Below are 20,463 nucleotides of genomic sequence, written 5' to 3' on the forward strand. Positions count from 1 at the left end.
TTTTTGTTAATATTTTGAATTAGATTTAATTTGATATTTTCAGATTGATTTTGTTTTAGTAATTTTTTTGTAATTTTGTTGTGTTTTGCCATTTTATTGGTTTTTGTTGTACTGTATGTCTATATATTTTTATTAATTTATATTTCATAGTTTTAGTTATTTTATACATCAAGTTAAACTAAATTAAAATGAGAAATGTTGTCTTGGAAACTAGCTGAAAAAAAATACAGTATATATATATATTTTTTTTTTTACTTTAATAACCCCGCTAAAGACTACAAGAAATGCTTGCTCAAAAATTTAGCTTTGCCATCACAGGAATAAATAACTTTTTACATGTTTAAATATTATTAGATTAAAATAATGTTTCACAATATTACTGCTTTTACTGTATTTTTGCTCTAATAAATGGAGCCGTTATAAGCACAATAGACTTCTTTCAAAAACAAAAGAAGCGTTTATCTGACCAAATCAAAAGTTAGAAAGCAGTAAGTGCAAAATGTGAGGGCAGAAATCCATACCTGGTTGATCACAGTTGGCATGCACTGTGCCAGGCATTGTCCTGGTGCCCACTCTCTCCTGCCCTCTACTGTCCACACACCAGCAGTGTCCAGTGGAGCCCAGGCACTGCAGGGGTTTGTACTGCCCTTTCTCATCACACTGAGGAATAAAGGCCTCCAGGCCTGGGTAGATGCTTAGACTCTCCTGCAAACTTTCTCTGTGGTGTTGGCACACAGTTAAGGGCGGTTTGCGCTTTTCTAGCATTGAAAAATATAGAGGAACAGTGAACATTTAAATACATTACATTATCAGTATTCACTAAATGGCATGATGTGTCCTGGAACAAAGGTGGTTGTTTCAGGAACATGTTCTACTTGTTTCTTATGAATTATTAAACAACTCATTTGTGTTTGACTGATTTATAATACGCTGCTGAACATAATATTTGACTCGATTGCCGGACTTCTTCTGTGTTTTAAACAAAGAGAACAGTCTGTTACTGAGCTGATGGACAGAAAGCGTTGTGTGTTTCTAGATAAATGTTGTGGTTTACGTGGTGGTTGGCAGAGGAAGCCGTCGCCCTTGTATTCAGGCCAGCACTGGCAGTGGAAAGAGCCCTGGGTGTTGAAGCAGGAAGCAAACGGATGACAGAGCTGCAGAAAACACTCATCAATATCTGTAAAATAAGAGAATGATGGACCTCCTATGAAATAGAACTCTCAAATGTGTAGCACATGTGTGGTTGCATAAATTACACTTGTGATTGAAGAGCGTTAGTGGTCCTCATGCATGAAATGTTTAACAAATGTCTGCATTGAATGACCATGATTCATGAATGACTGTAAATTGGGCATTAAAATGAATTCTTACATAAATTGTGCAAATGAGCTGAAGTTATGTACGTATGTCTTTTTTTTACAAATTATATACACAGACTTTTATTTTATTTTTAACCAAATATTTTATTGTCCATCCAGCACTTCTATGTAATGCGACTACATATATGTTAAAATGTAACTTTATGCGCTTGAGGTTGCCAGTCTGTGGTAGGATTTTTCATTGGCAATTTTTCTGCAGAAAGCATTATTACACCAGTAGGTGGCGACTCTTCTTATGATTGAGTCATTGAATCATTTACTCAAATGATTTATTCAAAAACACAGATTCATTCAGAAACGCGATCGCCGCTGCTGTGTTTTGCTTGAAGATGCCCAATGGTTTAATCTGCTTTGGCTTAGTTTGGAACTAGTTTCATTGTCAAAGCAAAATAGACAAGTAACTGGCGATATTGTGTTTAAAACATTAACTTCTTGTTTATTGAACGGCTGTGTAAATCAACTCTGAATCAATTGAACTGGTTGCTTTGTGAAATGATTCACTGTTTCGAAGCACTGTGGTGTAAATGCAACGAGGGCAGAAAATAATGAACCTTTTTACAAAACAAACTACAACTGTTTTTCATGAAAGTGTAAGCTATGAAATCTACAAATACAATTGAATATAAAGTGTCTGTATAATTTGTAGTGCTTGTTTTGTGCTTTTAGGGAGGGCTTGGCTGATCAGGTCAATCAGAGACAATTAACCTTAATTCTCCTGTTTTCATTGTACTCACATGGGTTCACAAGATCATCGCCCTCAATTGGTGAACCACCAAAATGTAGAAACCTTTAGAAAACATATGACGAAACAAAGCCTTGGCTTCTCAAATTACTTAGCTTCGCCAGCTTGAAACACACTGCAAATCACTGATTCACAACAAAGATTCATAGAGGTTTCAAAGCTAAATAAAATAGTGTTTCCAAAGTGGCCATAACTAAATAGCAGTTTCACACATGCAAAGACCCCAATATACGAATGTATGAAGTTATTTTTCCTTGTTCGCTTAGGGGTAAAAAGAAGTTTGAAATAACTGAAACTGCCGTTTGGTTGTTTCAAGCGCTTCTAAACAGTGAATCATTATTAGGAATCTTATTAGGAATCATTTACTCACAAGACTCAAATTCTCATACACAGATTACAAAACATTGAACACTTACCCACACACACATGCAAATCGAGGTCAAACTCATAGCCAGACTGACAGTGGCAGTGATAGCCACCCGGCATGTTCACACACTCGGAGTGAGGACCACAGGAACTGAGCCCCTCAGCGCACTCATCTACATCTGGATCACAGATTCAGAACCCGAGAGAGCCATTCTGAACTTTAACTAAGGCAGTAATTCAATAAAGGCATGAGAAAATGACACACAGTCTCTAAGGGAACTCTCAAAGGAGCAGTCATAGCAAGCGCTTGGCTTGACGCCAAAATATGTCATAGACGAACACTGAAATATTTGTACCATAGCAGTTGCGTCCATCCCCTTGGAAGCCCATGGCACACTGACAATGATAATGAGTGTCATCCCCTGGCAGGCAGAGAGCCATGGGGTCACAATGGTGCTTCCCAGTCGAACAGGGGTTCAACTCCACAAGCCCAGGGAGCTCACCTGATAACATACAGTTAAAGAATGTCCTCAACAAGATCCAAAATGATATGAAATGGAACTAATAATGACCCATGTATTAGTATGGTTTGGTTATCAATATGTTCTTACCTCCTACAGGCCCCACTTTATTGGTTATGGCATATCTAAGGGTGGTTCCTTCTGTGAACATGACCATCAGATGCTCCACATGCACCTGTTGAAAGTCCGGTATGGTCCATGTGCCATGCTCACAGCTACGGAAACTCACATTCTGGTGTAGCAGGTAGGAGAATGTCTCAGATCCACCATTTTCTGACACCACCATGTACTCTCGCAGTGAAGATGATGTCACAGCTGAGCCAGACACAAACTTCATTACCCATAATGCCCAAAGAACACATATTAAAGCATTAACTTTGGACTCGAGTGGTTTATTGCTTTTAAAACATGTAAAAGCACCATCAATAAAAGACATGAATGTTCATAAAAGAGTTACATTTATTATTATTATTGGAATGAAGGATTTTTCAGGTAATCAGAATATCTGATGTAGCTTCGGACATTTAATTGGCCTAGTGGTGTTGATGTTTAGTCCAATAAAACTGGGATGTTTCTCTGTCTCTCCATTTATGGAAGCCCATTTGCATCATATAAGAAGAAAATGCTTTGGTAAATCATAATAATGACATAAAATGTCATAATTATGACAAACTTTCAAAACGATGACATATTGAGTGATAATTATGAGATAAAATCTGAAATGATGATAAAAGTGCATATTTACTTTTTATCCCATAAGAAATCATATATGACAATACATCTACGTTTTTTCCCTCGTAATTTCAACTTTTTGTGTGATAATTATGACTGTTTATCTTATATTATAATTTTGACTTTTCCCTTCATATTTATAACTTAGTATCTCAAAATATTCAACTTTATCTCATGATTTAGTATCTCAAAATTTTGACTTCATCTCATGACTTAGTATCTCATAATTTCAGATTTATCTCATGACTTGGTATCTCATAATTTTGACTATCTCATGAATTAATATCTCATAATTTCAGCTTTATCTCATGACTTAGTATCTCATAATTTCAGATTTATCTCATGACTTGGTATCTCATAATTTTGACTATCTCATGAATTAATATCTCATAATTTCAGCTTTATCTCATGACTTAGTATCTCATAATTTCAACTTTTGTCATAATTTTGACTTTTTACCTCATAATTATGATTTAGTAACATTCTATTTCACAACTTTGACGTTCTTCTCGTGACTTAGTATCTCATAATATCAACTTTTTATGGCATAACTTTGAAGTTCAGCTCATGACTTAGTATCTCATAATTAAAAAAAAAATTACCCCATTTTTCTGTTATCACAATCTATACAGAATGTCAGCGGTGAGACTTTCTTGGTTTTTTAGGTGAACTTGCAGGTTACTTTGTTATCGTTACAGTTCTACTTCCTTAATTTTTTTTTTTAGTGGAGCATAAATAGAAAAAGTGACTGCCGATATGATGCATCTCAAATTTAAGTTACTCAGTAATGAACATATTGTGTGGAATTACTGAAAATGAACCCTAGTCACTACCCTCAAAGACTGTTTACAGGAATTACCTGATTGATTGTATTGATAGGTCTCTTCATATGGCAGAATATGGACGTTAGCACCACCAGGAATGCTAGGTAAATCTCCATTGATCCTTATGTTGAAATTCAAGTGGTTATATGAATCCATTCCTTGAGCCTCTTGAATAATGGTAACACGCTGACCTTGTGGGCTGAAGACCAGCTCTGCCTGATCAGAAAACTCAGCACCTGGAGAAAACATGTTTTTCTCCTTTAGACTTCTTCATGATCTGTGTGACATAAAGTAATGAAGCTTCAGATAAGAAAAAACAATCACACCAGTTATGCTGAAGCCATTCAGATGGTCTTGGAGCTCAAGAGCAAACAGCCAGCCAAATGTAGAGACCAGAGGGCTTACAGCCATCAGAGCCCAACCTGCCTGAGCTGGGACAGGACTGATGGAGATGTATACGCGACCTTCTCCCAACACAGCAAAGCCATGGATGTCCACATTGTTTAGCTGAACTTTAGTGTCTCCAACAGAAACAAGGCCACTCAGCTTTCCACTTAAAGGCTGAGAAATGCCTGTAAAATCAGATTTATCTTTCACATTTATGTTAGAAACTAATGTTAAAGGGGTCATATGATGCGATTTAAATTTTTCCTTTCTCTTTGGAGTGTTACAAGCTCTTGGTGCATAAAGAAGGTCTGTAAAGTTGCAAAGACTAAAGTCTCAAATCCAAAGAGATATTCTTTATAAAAGTTGAGTCAACCACGCCTACCTAAAACGGCTCGTTCTATGTGGGAAGATTTGCATAACGCCGTCCAAATGTTCACGCAAAGAAAGAAGGCGTAACTTTTATTCTCGCTGCAGTATTGTTGTTGCTGCCACCGCCATATTGTGAAGGCGCTGTTTGTTTCGTTGTGAAAGCAAAACTACTTTGGTTGGCCTTCCAAAAGAGGACAATATCTGCTTCGTCATGCCTGGAGCTGATCCGTGCTAGTTGCTGAGGAAATACTACAACTTTGTGCTGTGGATCGCCGGATCGGCTTTCACCGTGGACGAAGCGGTGTCCAGCCCGGGGTCGTCACATGTGGTTAACGCTGTGTTTCGTTGTGAAAGTGAAACTACTTTGTTTGGCCTTCCAAAAATGGACATGACTAGAAATCAGTGGTTAAGTTGTATTTACAACACTGTTCCAGAACAGTTCAACCCAAATATTCAGATGTGTTATCAGTATTCACTAAATGGCATGATGTGTCCTGGAACAAAGGTGGTTGTTTCAGGAACATGTTCTACTTGTTTCTTATGAATTATTAAACAACTCATTTGTGTTTGACTGATTTATAATACGCTGCTGAACATAATATTTGACTCGATTGCCGGACTTCTTCTGTGTTTTAAACAAAGAGAACAGTCTGTTACTGAGCTGATGGACAGAAAGCGTTGTGTGTTTCTAGATAAATGTTGTGGTTTACGTGGTGGTTGGCAGAGGAAGCCGTCGCCCTTGTATTCAGGCCAGCACTGGCAGTGGAAAGAGCCCTGGGTGTTGAAGCAGGAAGCAAACGGATGACAGAGCTGCAGAAAACACTCATCAATATCTGTAAAATAAGAGAATGATGGACCTCCTATGAAATAGAACTCTCAAATGTGTAGCACATGTGTGGTTGCATAAATTACACTTGTGATTGAAGAGCGTTAGTGGTCCTCATGCATGAAATGTTTAACAAATGTCTGCATTGAATGACCATGATTCATGAATGACTGTAAATTGGGCATTAAAATGAATTCTTACATAAATTGTGCAAATGAGCTGAAGTTATGTACGTATGTCTTTTTTTTACAAATTATATACACAGACTTTTATTTTATTTTTAACCAAATATTTTATTGTCCATCCAGCACTTCTATGTAATGCGACTACATATATGTTAAAATGTAACTTTATGCGCTTGAGGTTGCCAGTCTGTGGTAGGATTTTTCATTGGCAATTTTTCTGCAGAAAGCATTATTACACCAGTAGGTGGCGACTCTTCTTATGATTGAGTCATTGAATCATTTACTCAAATGATTTATTCAAAAACACAGATTCATTCAGAAACGCGATCGCCGCTGCTGTGTTTTGCTTGAAGATGCCCAATGGTTTAATCTGCTTTGGCTTAGTTTGGAACTAGTTTCATTGTCAAAGCAAAATAGACAAGTAACTGGCGATATTGTGTTTAAAACATTAACTTCTTGTTTATTGAACGGCTGTGTAAATCAACTCTGAATCAATTGAACTGGTTGCTTTGTGAAATGATTCACTGTTTCGAAGCACTGTGGTGTAAATGCAACGAGGGCAGAAAATAATGAACCTTTTTACAAAACAAACTACAACTGTTTTTCATGAAAGTGTAAGCTATGAAATCTACAAATACAATTGAATATAAAGTGTCTGTATAATTTGTAGTGCTTGTTTTGTGCTTTTAGGGAGGGCTTGGCTGATCAGGTCAATCAGAGACAATTAACCTTAATTCTCCTGTTTTCATTGTACTCACATGGGTTCACAAGATCATCGCCCTCAATTGGTGAACCACCAAAATGTAGAAACCTTTAGAAAACATATGACGAAACAAAGCCTTGGCTTCTCAAATTACTTAGCTTCGCCAGTTTGAAACACACTGCAAATCACTGATTCACAACAAAGATTCATAGAGGTTTCAAAGCTAAATAAAATAGTGTTTCCAAAGTGGCCATAACTAAATAGCAGTTTCACACATGCAAAGACCCCAATATACGAATATATGAAGTTATTTTTCCTTGTTCGCTTAGGGGTAAAAAGAAGTTTGAAATACCTGAAACTGCCGTTTGCTTGTTTCAAGCGCTTCTAAACAGTGAATCATTATTAGGAATCTTATTAGGAATCATCTATTCACAAGACTCAAATTCTCATACACAGATTACAAAACATTGAACACTTACCCACACACACATGCAAATCGAGGTCAAACTCATAGCCAGACTGACAGTGGCAGTGATAGCCACCCGGCATGTTCACACACTCGGAGTGAGGACCACAGGAACTGAGCCCCTCAGCGCACTCATCTACATCTGGATCACAGATTCAGAACCCGAGAGAGCCATTCTGAACTTTAACTAAGGCAGTAATTCAATAAAGGCATGAGAAAATGACACACAGTCTCTAAGGGAACTCTCAAAGGAGCAGTCATAGCAAGCGCTTGGCTTGACGCCAAAATATGTCATAGACGAACACTGAAATATTTGTACCATAGCAGTTGCGTCCATCCCCTTGGAAGCCCATGGCACACTGACAATGATAATGAGTGTCATCCCCTGGCAGGCAGAGAGCCATGGGGTCACAATGGTGCTTCCCAGTCGAACAGGGGTTCAACTCCACAAGCCCAGGGAGCTCACCTGATAACATACAGTTAAAGAATGTCCTCAACAAGATCCAAAATGATATGAAATGGAACTAATAATGACCCATGTATTAGTATGGTTTGGTTATCAATATGTTCTTACCTCCTACAGGCCCCACTTTATTGGTTATGGCATATCTAAGGGTGGTTCCTTCTGTGAACATGACCATCAGATGCTCCACATGCACCTGTTGAAAGTCCGGTATGGTCCATGTGCCATGCTCACAGCTACGGAAACTCACATTCTGGTGTAGCAGGTAGGAGAATGTCTCAGATCCACCATTTTCTGACACCACCATGTACTCTCGCAGTGAAGATGATGTCACAGCTGAGCCAGACACAAACTTCATTACCCATAATGCCCAAAGAACACATATTAAAGCATTAACTTTGGACTCGAGTGGTTTATTGCTTTTAAAACATGTAAAAGCACCATCAATAAAAGACATGAATGTTCATAAAAGAGTTACATTTATTATTATTATTGGAATGAAGGATTTTTCAGGTAATCAGAATATCTGATGTAGCTTCGGACATTTAATTGGCCTAGTGGTGTTGATGTTTAGTCCAATAAAACTGGGATGTTTCTCTGTCTCTCCATTTATGGAAGCCCATTTGCATCATATAAGAAGAAAATGCTTTGGTAAATCATAATAATGACATAAAATGTCATAATTATGACAAACTTTCAAAACGATGACATATTGAGTGATAATTATGAGATAAAATCTGAAATGATGATAAAAGTGCATATTTACTTTTTATCCCATAAGAAATCATATATGACAATACATCTACGTTTTTTCCCTCGTAATTTCAACTTTTTGTGTGATAATTATGACTGTTTATCTTATATTATAATTTTGACTTTTCCCTTCATATTTATAACTTAGTATCTCAAAATATTCAACTTTATCTCATGATTTAGTATCTCAAAATTTTGACTTCATCTCATGACTTAGTATCTCATAATTTCAGATTTATCTCATGACTTGGTATCTCATAATTTTGACTATCTCATGAATTAATATCTCATAATTTCAGCTTTATCTCATGACTTAGTATCTCATAATTTCAACTTTTGTCATAATTTTGACTTTTTACCTCATAATTATGATTTAGTAACATTCTATTTCACAACTTTGACGTTCTTCTCGTGACTTAGTATCTCATAATATCAACTTTTTATGGCATAACTTTGAAGTTCAGCTCATGACTTAGTATCTCATAATTAAAAAAAAATTACCCCATTTTTCTGTTATCACAATCTATACAGAATGTCAGCGGTGAGACTTTCTTGGTTTTTTAGGTGAACTTGCAGGTTACTTTGTTATCGTTACAGTTCTACTTCCTTAATTTTTTTTTTTAGTGGAGCATAAATAGAAAAAGTGACTGCCGATATGATGCATCTCAAATTTAAGTTACTCAGTAATGAACATATTGTGTGGAATTACTGAAAATGAACCCTAGTCACTACCCTCAAAGACTGTTTACAGGAATTACCTGATTGATTGTATTGATAGGTCTCTTCATATGGCAGAATATGGACGTTAGCACCACCAGGAATGCTAGGTAAATCTCCATTGATCCTTATGTTGAAATTCAAGTGGTTATATGAATCCATTCCTTGAGCCTCTTGAATAATGGTAACACGCTGACCTTGTGGGCTGAAGACCAGCTCTGCCTGATCAGAAAACTCAGCACCTGGAGAAAACATGTTTTTCTCCTTTAGACTTCTTCATGATCTGTGTGACATAAAGTAATGAAGCTTCAGATAAGAAAAAACAATCACACCAGTTATGCTGAAGCCATTCAGATGGTCTTGGAGCTCAAGAGCAAACAGCCAGCCAAATGTAGAGACCAGAGGGCTTACAGCCATCAGAGCCCAACCTGCCTGAGCTGGGACAGGACTGATGGAGATGTATACGCGACCTTCTCCCAACACAGCAAAGCCATGGATGTCCACATTGTTTAGCTGAACTTTAGTGTCTCCAACAGAAACAAGGCCACTCAGCTTTCCACTTAAAGGCTGAGAAATGCCTGTAAAATCAGATTTATCTTTCACATTTATGTTAGAAACTAATGTTAAAGGGGTCATATGATGCGATTTAAATTTTTCCTTTCTCTTTGGAGTGTTACAAGCTCTTGGTGCATAAAGAAGGTCTGTAAAGTTGCAAAGACTAAAGTCTCAAATCCAAAGAGATATTCTTTATAAAAGTTGAGTCAACCACGCCTACCTAAAACGGCTCGTTCTATGTGGGAAGATTTGCATAACGCCGTCCAAATGTTCACGCAAAGAAAGAAGGCGTAACTTTTATTCTCGCTGCAGTATTGTTGTTGCTGCCACCGCCATATTGTGAAGGCGCTGTTTGTTTCGTTGTGAAAGCAAAACTACTTTGGTTGGCCTTCCAAAAGAGGACAATATCTGCTTCGTCATGCAATGAGTTTTTTTTTTTAAAGGTATAATAGTCATAAAAAATGGCATGACAAGAAAATACTAAACTAAAAACTCACCCATCGGTAAACATTGTCTGCCATTGCCATAGTAACCAGAACGGCAATGACAGCATGGACCAGTTGGATAGTCTGTACAGAAACCATCCTGAGAGCAAAATTTCAGGTGCAAGCCACACATTTTGGTCATATTATTTGAACTAGCGTGAAGTAGTAGTTCTTGGTTTGATTTTGAAGGCTGTTGAACAAGTGAAGCCGGGATGTCCATTTGTGCCTTAGAAGCAGACTTATCTGCAGGCGTGTTTGATTCTACTGTAATGTAGAAATCTTCATCTGTGGTGCTGCGCAAACTACCAAAACCCATAGATTTAGACTTGGGAAAGGAAGCAGGGACTACCTTCTGGAATGGGAACTGGCTGGATCCGATGTGGAAAATCCATAGTCCATTTACCCCGGTGTTCCCAGCCCTGAGAGTTGCGTACAGTAAGTAACACTTTACTATAAAGTTCAATTAGTCAACATTAACATGAGTTAGCAATGAACAATTCTTTTACAGCATTGATGGAAACACTTTAGAGTAAGGTCCCATTTGTCGACATTAGCTAATGCATTAACTAACAATGAGCAATTCACTGTATTTTAAACATGAATTAATTCCTGTTAATGTTAGTTAATTAAAAAATACCATTATTCATTGTTTGTTCATGTTAGTTGCACTGCATCAACATGTAAACAACTTTTGATTTAAAAAATGTATTAGTAAATGTTGAAAGTAGCATTAATTAAAATGCTTTTTTTCTTTAACAATGAACAATAATAAATGTATAAATTAACATTTCATGCACTCACTTATAGAGGTTCTTGCTGGTCTCATTAGAGCCAAACAGACTGTAGAAGAGCTCTTCTTTGGTAGATGTATCACCTCTATTAAAACCAACCTGAGGTTTGGCATGTCCATTTGACATGTTAGTATGATTATGACTGATATTTAACATCTGCTGCTCATCCTCAGGATACAGGAACAAGGCATATGTATCTGATTTATTGCCGGCCAACACAACCTGGAAACTGGTTACCTGCATGTAGGTAAGAACAGCAAATTTATTATTGATAAGAATAGTTTTACAAATCTATTACTTTATTTGAAACATTTATATTGTGGGTAAAAAGTAGGATGGAGAAACACAAAAAATGTTACACAATATGTAAATGGGAGCTGGAGCCCTTCCTCTTCACATGCAACATTGTCCCATGTGGCGATGACTGTGTGGCTGGGCTTAAATTCAGAACCGGTAAAACCCTGCTGCACCATTTCAGAAGCCCGGTTTAATACAACTAATGATTCCTCCACACGGTAAAACACAGATCCTTTCCCCCGTCCTGAACTAATGTCTGTCAGGAAAGGAGCGATGGCAGAGAAGCTGAGAGGAAACATGTTTCTGAAATACTGGCTCTCTTCAGGAGGAGGCTGAAGGGACAAGAACCCATTTGTGGAAACCTGAGAAATTAGATTACATTTTAAGCTTCAGACTTCACATGCTCAATGAATCTGGTTGCATACTTAATTTGATTTATTTATTTTTATTTGTATAGGTACAATAAGAAAATCAGCACAAAAAAAATGCATTTTTACATAGAGATTATTGCACATGCTACAACATACAAATGATGAAATAATTTGATATATTCCAATTTGACCTTTTTAAAAAATGGCAAAGATAAAGGCAAATAAAACAATGGCTTACATAAAGAATGTTGAACTGGACGTCGTAGAACTGTAATGGCTTTTTTATCTTCAGGGCTTCAGACACTTCATCATCACCTTCCTGAAGAACTGAATCCCCTTCAGATAATCCAAAAGGGAAAAATGTGTCCTTTTGAATCGCATTCATAAAACAAACATTTGCAAAAAGCAAAACAAATACGCAGCAGTTCTTCATTTCGAGAGGGAGCAGCTTCGATCTGGAGCACTTAAATATAATTGTCCCTGAAGAAGTTCATGAGATGTGACGATGTGGTCACTTAAAATGAAGGGATGCCTTAACCACAATCCACATAGTTACCAAAATGTCTATGGGAGGGATTTGGTAGGCGAGTGCAAAGCATCCAATGCACATATGTTCATCAAATTTGAATAGAAAATCATTTGTGCAAACAAACAACATTACACTTCATTTCAAAAGTCCACTTTAGACATTTTACTAATTATAAGTACCTTTGCAACTAAATGTTAGCTAACTGTCATTAATTTGCAACTGCATGTCAACTAACTGTCATTAGACAGTAGACTGTTAAGGTTAGGATTAGAAGAATAAGTTGACATTAGCTTGAAAGAGACAGTTCACCGCCCCAGTTCACCAATTCTAATTTTTGGGTGAACTCCTTCAAGTACTTAGATTTCAAGAAAAATGGACCACTTAAAGGATTGTTGGAATCCTTGGAATTCCATAAAAACTTATTTCAGACATCACAGACAAAGCTGAAAATAATGAACAAGTTTTGTTGTTTTTATATATTTTGAACTTTACCACATCATGCTGCTGTGACCTACATACAACTGTAGTGCTGGTAAAGGAACACTATTAAATTCCAAGCATTTTCCTGAACATAGGGATTTGTTTTCATATTTTTGGTTTTGGAGCCTTATTTGATTACATTTTTCTGAGCTACTGAAATTTATTTTTTATTTAATTAACTTTAATTTAATCTCTTGTACTGCATTGCACTGCAAATATGGAGTACGTACAGTTCCAAAAGAGTTTCCCGGGGACTCATTCCTGGTCTCATATAGGACACAACGATGGATTTGTTTCTTATAAATACGCAGATTTTCCCTTCACATGACGTTAATTGATGGACTGGAGTCATGTGGATTACTTGTGGATTATTGTGATGTTTTTATCAGCTGTTTGGACTCTCATTCTGACGGCACCCATTCACCCAGGCTAAATTTCTCCAAATCTGTTCGGATGAAGAAACAAACTCATCTACATCTTGGATGACCTGAGGGTGAGTACATTTTCAGCAAATTTTCATTTTTGGGTGAACCACTCCTTTAAGGATTCTTTCATCATTCATTCTCAATTTAGCATGTTGAGCGATTGAGACCTTACTCTCTGTGTTGCATTCCTTTTCAATTAAACAACTGCATTTTATACCCCCCAGCCCCCCCACCCATTTTAACAACTGAGTGGTGAGGAAACCTGTTCGAGAACAGTCATTAGTTTTTACAATTCAATAAAAATATGGTGACACCAATGGTTCAGACAAAATTATTGCCACTCTAAATTTTGTAGTAAACTTCATTGTATCATGTACAATGAAAATAAAGCATTTTATGCTTTATGTCTTATTATGAATGTACTGTTTTCTGTAAAGTTACTTTGAACAATAGTTGTTATTTAGTCTTCAGAGCTAGATCAATGATTTTGTATCCTAATGACTGAGAAGTACAGTAATTGTGTTGGGTTTGGCTCACAATGATCAATGAATGACTAGCTGTGTGTAATTGAATTGAGTGGCTAATATTTTAATGTTCCCCAGATGACCGCATGAAATCTAAAAAGCATTTACATTAGCATTATTGTAACTCCAACCCTCTCCCTAACGGAAAGGGAAGTTAAGTATAAAAGCTAGCAAAACCACTGAAATTTCTTATAGCTCCATTAAAAGGATATAGTCAACCCAAAAATGAAAACTCTATCATCATTTACTCACTAAACATTGTATGGTGTAGTAGTACAAAGTACAATATAAGTCGACCATGAAAGTCAAGCTGTTTGGTTACTAACATTCTTCAAAATATTTTGTGTTCAGAATAAATAAATAAATAAATAAATAAATGCATATACAGGTTTGAAACTACATGATTACAAATGAGACCATTACATGACTAAATGATGACAATGTTTTAATTCCCATTCCTTTAATTAAGATAAAGAGTTTCAGTTTTATTGAAGTAAGAAAATAATAGCACAGTCCCAGCGGTTCACTAGACAATATCTCTTATTTCTAATACATAAATGAATAAATATAAATCATACAGTCACTGAAATACATTGAAAAACCTTTCTGTAGTTGCATGGGTTACTGCTCATGAACTGTCAGTATATGAGTCCATCACTGGCATCAGTTTTTCTACAAATGTTCTGGATTTTCTGCAGGAAGAATCTGCATGTATTGACTGTGGTATGTATGGTGCAAACAACAGGTCGTTGTCAAGGCTCTTGGCTGTCTGGGTGAGATGGTTGAGTTTGTCTATTGAAATGACAAGATCTTGGCAAAGGGTTTGACTTGGCTAGGATGAACAGCTGCTCTGTTTTCAATAAATTCATATAATTCAGACAGAAATGCTCGCCAGACATGCTAAGAAACCCATTTGTCAAACGGCAGAAACAGAGATTTAATTTAAGTATCATTTGCATGAGAATGATATAGAAAGCCATTAGATTTGATAACTTTTACTTGTAATATGAAGTCAAGGGAGAATAAAAGTGGTCCCAGTACTGATCCCTGTGGAACTCCGGTTGATTTGAGGATAAAGTGGATTATTGCCATGATGATACCGTGATGATAATTGATCGCTGCTTTCTAAATGAGCACATGGTGAACACATGCTATATGAGCACACACTCTTTCATTAATTATGTCAAATGGAACGTTTTTGATATGAATGGTTCCCATTTCTAATAAAAGTTGTGAATTTGATTAGAAATTGTAATATTTATTCATTTTCATTTTTAGAATATTTTTAGCAGGAGGCTTGTTCCAGCAAATATTTGCTTTGACATAGAAAAGTGGATAGCTGTCCTCTACAGGTTTTGACCTTTTAATGTTTTGTAATGTGAAATAATGCAGGCGTGGTCCAATCAATATCAACCCTGGTCTCCACTAAAACTCGTCTGTGTCTTGAATATTCTCCACAGGGAGGAGTCATGATGCCATGCAGATGGTAAACCAAGCTTTTATACCCATTAAATAAACTCTATATAACTTTTAAATAGCATCTACTTTGCTAATAAATGCTATGTGATGTATTATTAAGTACTATACATCAATGCAATTAATCAAATTAAAATATTATATTATAGCCTATAATGTGTCGTTTGTTTTATATATATATATATATATTTAGTGATTTATTTAGATTTAAGTAGCATTAAAAAGTTAATAAGTAAATAAAATAAAACATAATAATAAATCCAAATCTCGTTTTAAATAGTCTGATAGCATTTTAAGTCTAGATGTGGTGACTGGAGCACGCTCTGCTGAAACTCCACCTCACTTTCTGCTTGCGCTCGTTTGAAAGAGCTGTTTAAGAGCTGTGCGTAAAAGTTCGGCTTCACTATAAGTATGGATCCTAATTCTTCTCTGCTATGATATTTGGTTTTCCTTAAATTCAACAGTACCCCAATCTGGATAATACAGAAGAAAAAAAGATTTTATGGCGTCAGACCCTAAAAATGTCAGTTGCCACGAGCAGCCCACTGTCTCTGATGGATCTCCTACAATATCTGCGATTATGTTTTCCGCCGGTGTCCTTGGGAACGTGGTCGCCCTAATTCTCTTGGAAATACGGCGGAGGAAACAGCCCGCATCTTTGTTCCAAGTCCTGGTCACATCTTTGGTCTTCACAGACTTGCTGGGAACTTTCTCCGTCAGTCCTCTGGTTTTAACCGCGTACTTGAGGAATGAATCTTTGATCGGGATGAGTGAAAGACGATTAGTTTGCGGGCACTTTGGATACGCCATGACTTTTTTCAGTCTGGTCACTCTCGCCATTCTTCTCTCCATGGCAGTGGAGCGCTGGCTCTCCATAGGACATCCTTACTGTTACGAGAAGCGCTTGAGTAAACGCTGCGGGTACATCACCGTCGCTCTCATATACCTGTTTTGCGCTCTTTTCAGTGCCACACCTTTCTTCGGGTTTGGGAAATATGTTCAGTACTGTCCCGGTACGTGGTGCTTCATTGACATGAACCCGTCTGAGAGAGAGCACAAAGTGTTCAATATCATCTACGCGTCTTGTTTGCTCATCATGATTGTGTGTACAGTTTTGTGCAATGCGTCCGTCATCTATCATCTTTCACTCATGTACCGAAGACGCAAGGCGCACCGGAGCTCTGTCCGACGGCAGCGAGGACACAAGAGGCATCGGTCTATCGCGAAGGAGGTTGAACATCTTGTGCTGCTCGGGGTCATGACAATAGCATTCGTTATCTGCTCTCTTCCGCTTGTGGTAAGGCAGCTACAGACTTGTCAAACACCCTTTCAAACGTTACGTATCTTTATCTATAACTTATTCACTAGTCGTTATATACTAAAACAAATGTCTTTGCACATAACTAGTCCACTAGTAAGTGACTAGTAAGTTTTAGATAGTTGTTTGTTTGTTTTAATCCATAGGCATTGGTATCCATTCCCATTTTCGTATTACTATTGAGTAGACATGTACTGTATTAGTGTGTATTAATTGTTACTAGTAACATTTTAACTGCTGATAACTTAACATCACATGTTAAAAAAGTATATAGTAAAGCAGAGATGCAAATATGCATGTTAGCAATAAAATAGCTATTGTCACGACTGAGTTAGTGATAAGTAGCAAATTAATAAGTAGTAGTAGGAAATGAATAAATCCTAGTACTAGTTACATTGATGACATACTGTACAAGTCACTATTGGAATAGAAACTAGTATCTAATGAATGGGTACTTGAATAGGAATATTTGGAGGAATTGAAAACGATACTTGTAACTGTTGGATTACTTACTAGTGACTTAAGAGTAGGTACGAGTAATGTAAAATTGATACTAGTTAGTTGAGAGAAATAAATATTTAAATGGCTTGCCATATACAGTGGCCCTAAAAGTATTTTTACACCAAAGGCACACTTAAAAATGTTTAAAAAATGTCATTGCATTGGATTAATATTGAACCAGGCAGCATTTCTAATCAAGACAGACATGTCAGAAAAAGTAGTTTGTTAGGTCTTCATTTATTAAGGATTAGAAACACTATTCGAAACGTATTTCTAGCAGCTTCACAAATTGTTTGCACTATAACATAAACATTGTAATGGAAAGTGGGAGCATGTTTTTATGTTTATATATAATTTTTGATTTATTGTTTATGCACAACAGTTCCACACTGTGCTCTTGTCTCCACAGATTCAAGTGTACTTCAACATTTCCTACGACCGTCATCACAATAATAATCTCATACCCCTTCTTTTAGTATCAGCCAACCCCATCATAGACCCCTGGGTCTTCATCATCCTCAGCCCCCCAGTGCCTCGTCTGCTCTGGAACAAGATGTGCAAGACCGCAAAGTTCAAACCCACCCAGGAACAGGTCCGTAGCGTTCATCCAGACCTGTATCAGTCAAACCCACCTGGCGATTCAGGAGGCAGTGTGATGAAAGTTTACACCGGAATTCCTGGAACTGCCGGCTCCTGATCTCTGAAACCTCTCTGCATTGTGGGAAAGATTATGGAGTGATTGCTCACTCAAATAATGAAAATAACGGATACTGAAGATCCAGGTCACTGGATACCTAAACAGATGGATCTGAGATCTGAGGATGAAAGAGCTGTGCTGTTGCACAAATTATGTCATGGAGAACATAGAAGAGTATATATATATACTTATTTATTGTCTTTATTTATGGAGACTAAAACATTTTGTAGACTGGAAGGAAAATAAGTGTTTATTCATCAGCAGGAAACCCACGGGTTAATATAAATAAACATTTACAGGCTGAAATGAAGAGCTGTACTTCCTGTTTCAACTGCGTGGGGAATGCGGTTGTCTTTCTTTGTATGACTTCACACTTCATCAGTTTAGTTCTCTACGTTCCGTTGCAAATATAGGCAGGACTGAATCATGTCATAGCAAGTCAGTTCACTGTGAAAGAGCCAAACAGCTTGACTAAACTATGCAACAGTCCCATGACTGAAGACAGTCATTTGGGGGGAAGGTGAAACAGGCTAAACTGAGGAAATGAAAGTTTGTTTTTGATCAATATGTTTGAATCTCCATACACTGCATGCCTGACATTTATGCATTTAGCAGATGCTTTTATCCAATGAGGAGCGACAGTAATTTGTCAAAGAGCCAACAACATTCCTAATATACAGGTTTATTAGACAAATAGATTAGGATACTATAACCCTCTTAAAAATCCCAAACAAATTCTTTACAATTATTTTCTGATCTTGCTGTTACAATCTGAGGACTAGTGGTTTTAAGGTAGTTAGTTATATGATATCATCATTTTAATAAAGAGAAAATCAAAGGCTGCATGTGTGTTGTTAGTTCACCCAAAAATGAAAATTCTGTCATGATTTACTCACCATCATGTTGTTGCAAAACTTCTGTGGAACAAAATAAGGCATTTTGAGAAAAACTGTGGTCAGACAGTGGAAGTCAATGGGCTCTGATGTTCTTTGGTTCCTCAACGTTCTTCAAATATCTTCATTTGTGGTCTGCAGTAGAAAGTGAAAATGCAAATGATGAAAATGATTATGGACAATCCCTTAGTGATCATGATTAATAGTGTTTAAATCCACAAAAGTTATGGGCATGTTTAGTTCCACTCTTAAAAATGAAAGTTCAAAACAACCTGGAAAGTTTCCATCAATGTTAAAAGTTCTTCATGGAACAATCAATGCCAATAAAGAACCTTTATATTTAAGAGTGGATATCTCAAGAATAATTGAATAAACTTTATTACACTCTCTATAACCCCTCTGATGAACTTACAACTGGGAGTCAGACTTGATAGACAGTTTTTATATTAGGTCATTATGTGTCGTCAGACATGACCATTCACAATATAACTTGACAAAAATATAAATTTAAGGCATTACGGTTGTGACTGGTTCTTTCCATCACTTCCTCCAGTTTTTTTGGTTTTACAGCTTCACATGCAGAACTTGGTATTCAGCTCAAGAACTGTGACAGAAATGTTCTTTGGAAAAGCACTTTCTAGATTATGATAATTAAGTCCATTACAGTGACTGAATCCAATTTGAACATCTGAAATTTTACAGCCACTTTTATACATTGTAGATTGAATAATGACCTGGGAAAACCAGAGGTTGCTTAAGCGTGTGTTATTTTCCCACAATAAACATCAGCTTGTGTGTAAAACACATACGTTTTTAGTTGCAGGTATTTCCTGATCTGCATCTGTTCTTTTCCTTTTTTGTTTATTTTTTTTAATTGCGCAGCAAATAGAGACTCTCAGACTAATGAAAAAGTAATGGGTGTCCTGTTGTTCACATTTACGGGTAGAAACTCTGACAGGGTACATGTGTTCATTTAATGTGCTCCTTTAATTGGACTTTTGGGGAAGGGAAGAGAGCGATCCTTATAAGACAAGACTGCAGGGAAACATTTATCTGTCAATTTGGTCATATATTACATTCCATTGTGTGGCCACTGTAATGTAGTCTGCACAGGCCTGAGCGATGTTATTTCTTTGATAAAGTCAAAGTATTCCAGAAATCAGTGTTTGCTTATCCAACTTTTGCCACAAGTTGTCACAGATGGATTATGGGCACCTGATCTGAAGAGACTATCTGTTGTGTGCATTTTCTTTTGTTAAATTAGTGCTGGTAATGGCATGAATGCGGCCACAAAGTAATTTTTACGACTTTTGTGATGCACTCTCTGAAGCTTCCGAGGGCGTATCAGTGAGAAAATGTCAGATGCAATGGATCGTCTGTGTTGAAGATAAATTTGTTGTTGTTGTTGTTGTTTTTTAAACATGAATGGGTACAATCATTCTAAAAGCCCAAATTTGTAGCTTCACCATACAAGCACTCTTATAACATGATGAAATAATGGTGAATATTTTTCTATTAATAGCAGTAGTTTTTGTTTTCTTGTTTGACCCTGTCTGTCTCTCTGTGTGGCTCCAAAAGTCATTAACATCCTCAAGTGCACTGCGATCACACTGAGATCCGAGGTCTAATATCCTGAAGAGCATGTACAAGTGTGTGTTGACTTTAGACAATCAGTCACATGAACTGAG

At 36.8% G+C, this 20,463-nt stretch overlaps 3 protein-coding genes across 3 annotated transcripts; 1 reads left to right on the forward strand and 2 right to left on the reverse strand.

The window, feature by feature from the left end:
- Positions 1–442: 442 nt before the first annotated feature.
- Positions 443–5,194, reverse strand: LOC107549503 (nidogen-2-like). The gene is made up of 7 exons (XM_016230618.1): positions 4,891–5,194; positions 4,600–4,800; positions 3,099–3,323; positions 2,844–2,990; positions 2,538–2,666; positions 1,055–1,177; positions 443–758 (listed from the first exon to the last, which is right to left on the reverse strand). The coding sequence occupies exons 1-7, from the start codon at positions 5,192–5,194 to the stop codon at positions 472–474; spliced, it is 1,416 nt and encodes a 471-aa protein (XP_016086104.1). The 3' UTR covers positions 443–471.
- Positions 5,195–5,823: 629 nt separating this feature from the next.
- LOC107549538 (nidogen-2-like) lies at positions 5,824–12,363 on the reverse strand. The gene is made up of 10 exons (XM_016230669.1): positions 12,171–12,363; positions 11,624–11,923; positions 11,275–11,501; positions 10,486–10,892; positions 9,766–10,011; positions 9,475–9,675; positions 8,075–8,299; positions 7,820–7,966; positions 7,514–7,642; positions 5,824–6,153 (listed from the first exon to the last, which is right to left on the reverse strand). The coding sequence occupies exons 1-10, from the start codon at positions 12,315–12,317 to the stop codon at positions 5,897–5,899; spliced, it is 2,286 nt and encodes a 761-aa protein (XP_016086155.1). The 5' UTR covers positions 12,318–12,363; the 3' UTR covers positions 5,824–5,896.
- Positions 12,364–15,730: 3,367 nt separating this feature from the next.
- LOC107549539 (prostaglandin E2 receptor EP2 subtype-like) lies at positions 15,731–18,739 on the forward strand. Its single transcript, XM_016230670.1, has 2 exons — positions 15,731–16,663; positions 17,595–18,739. Exons 1-2 carry the CDS (start codon positions 15,869–15,871, stop codon positions 17,880–17,882), a joined length of 1,083 nt encoding a protein of 360 aa, XP_016086156.1. The 5' UTR covers positions 15,731–15,868; the 3' UTR covers positions 17,883–18,739.
- The last annotated feature ends 1,724 nt before the right edge of the window (positions 18,740–20,463 follow it).

The sequence above is a fragment of the Sinocyclocheilus grahami genome, unplaced genomic scaffold (genome assembly GCF_001515645.1).
Source record: "Sinocyclocheilus grahami isolate Dianchi unplaced genomic scaffold, SAMN03320097.WGS_v1.1 scaffold374.1, whole genome shotgun sequence".
Taxonomy (NCBI): domain Eukaryota; kingdom Metazoa; phylum Chordata; class Actinopteri; order Cypriniformes; family Cyprinidae; genus Sinocyclocheilus; species Sinocyclocheilus grahami.

What these genes read in the sequence shown, in the direction of transcription:
- LOC107549503 (XM_016230618.1), bottom strand. Translation starts at nt 5,194, where the DNA reads ATGACCCCTTTAACATTAGTTTCTAACATAAATGTGAAAGATAAATCT. An exon ending in GAATGGCTTCAGCATAACTG is followed by an intron (nt 4,801 to 4,890) that starts GTGTGATTGTTT and finishes TGTTTTCTCCAG; the next exon opens with GTGCTGAGTTTTCTGATCAG. An exon ending in CTTCCTCTGCCAACCACCAC is followed by an intron (nt 759 to 1,054) that starts GTAAACCACAAC and finishes TTTCAATGCTAG; the next exon opens with AAAAGCGCAAACCGCCCTTA.
- LOC107549538 (XM_016230669.1), bottom strand. Translation starts at nt 12,317, where the DNA reads ATGAATGCGATTCAAAAGGACACATTTTTCCCTTTTGGATTATCTGAA. An exon ending in ACCAGCAAGAACCTCTATAA is followed by an intron (nt 10,893 to 11,274) that starts GTGAGTGCATGA and finishes CGCAACTCTCAG; the next exon opens with GGCTGGGAACACCGGGGTAA. An exon ending in CGATTTGCATGTGTGTGTGG is followed by an intron (nt 6,154 to 7,513) that starts GTAAGTGTTCAA and finishes CTTATTTTACAG; the next exon opens with ATATTGATGAGTGTTTTCTG.
- LOC107549539 (XM_016230670.1), top strand. Translation starts at nt 15,869, where the DNA reads ATGGCGTCAGACCCTAAAAATGTCAGTTGCCACGAGCAGCCCACTGTC. An exon ending in TCTGCTCTCTTCCGCTTGTG is followed by an intron (nt 16,664 to 17,594) that starts GTAAGGCAGCTA and finishes TTGTCTCCACAG; the next exon opens with ATTCAAGTGTACTTCAACAT.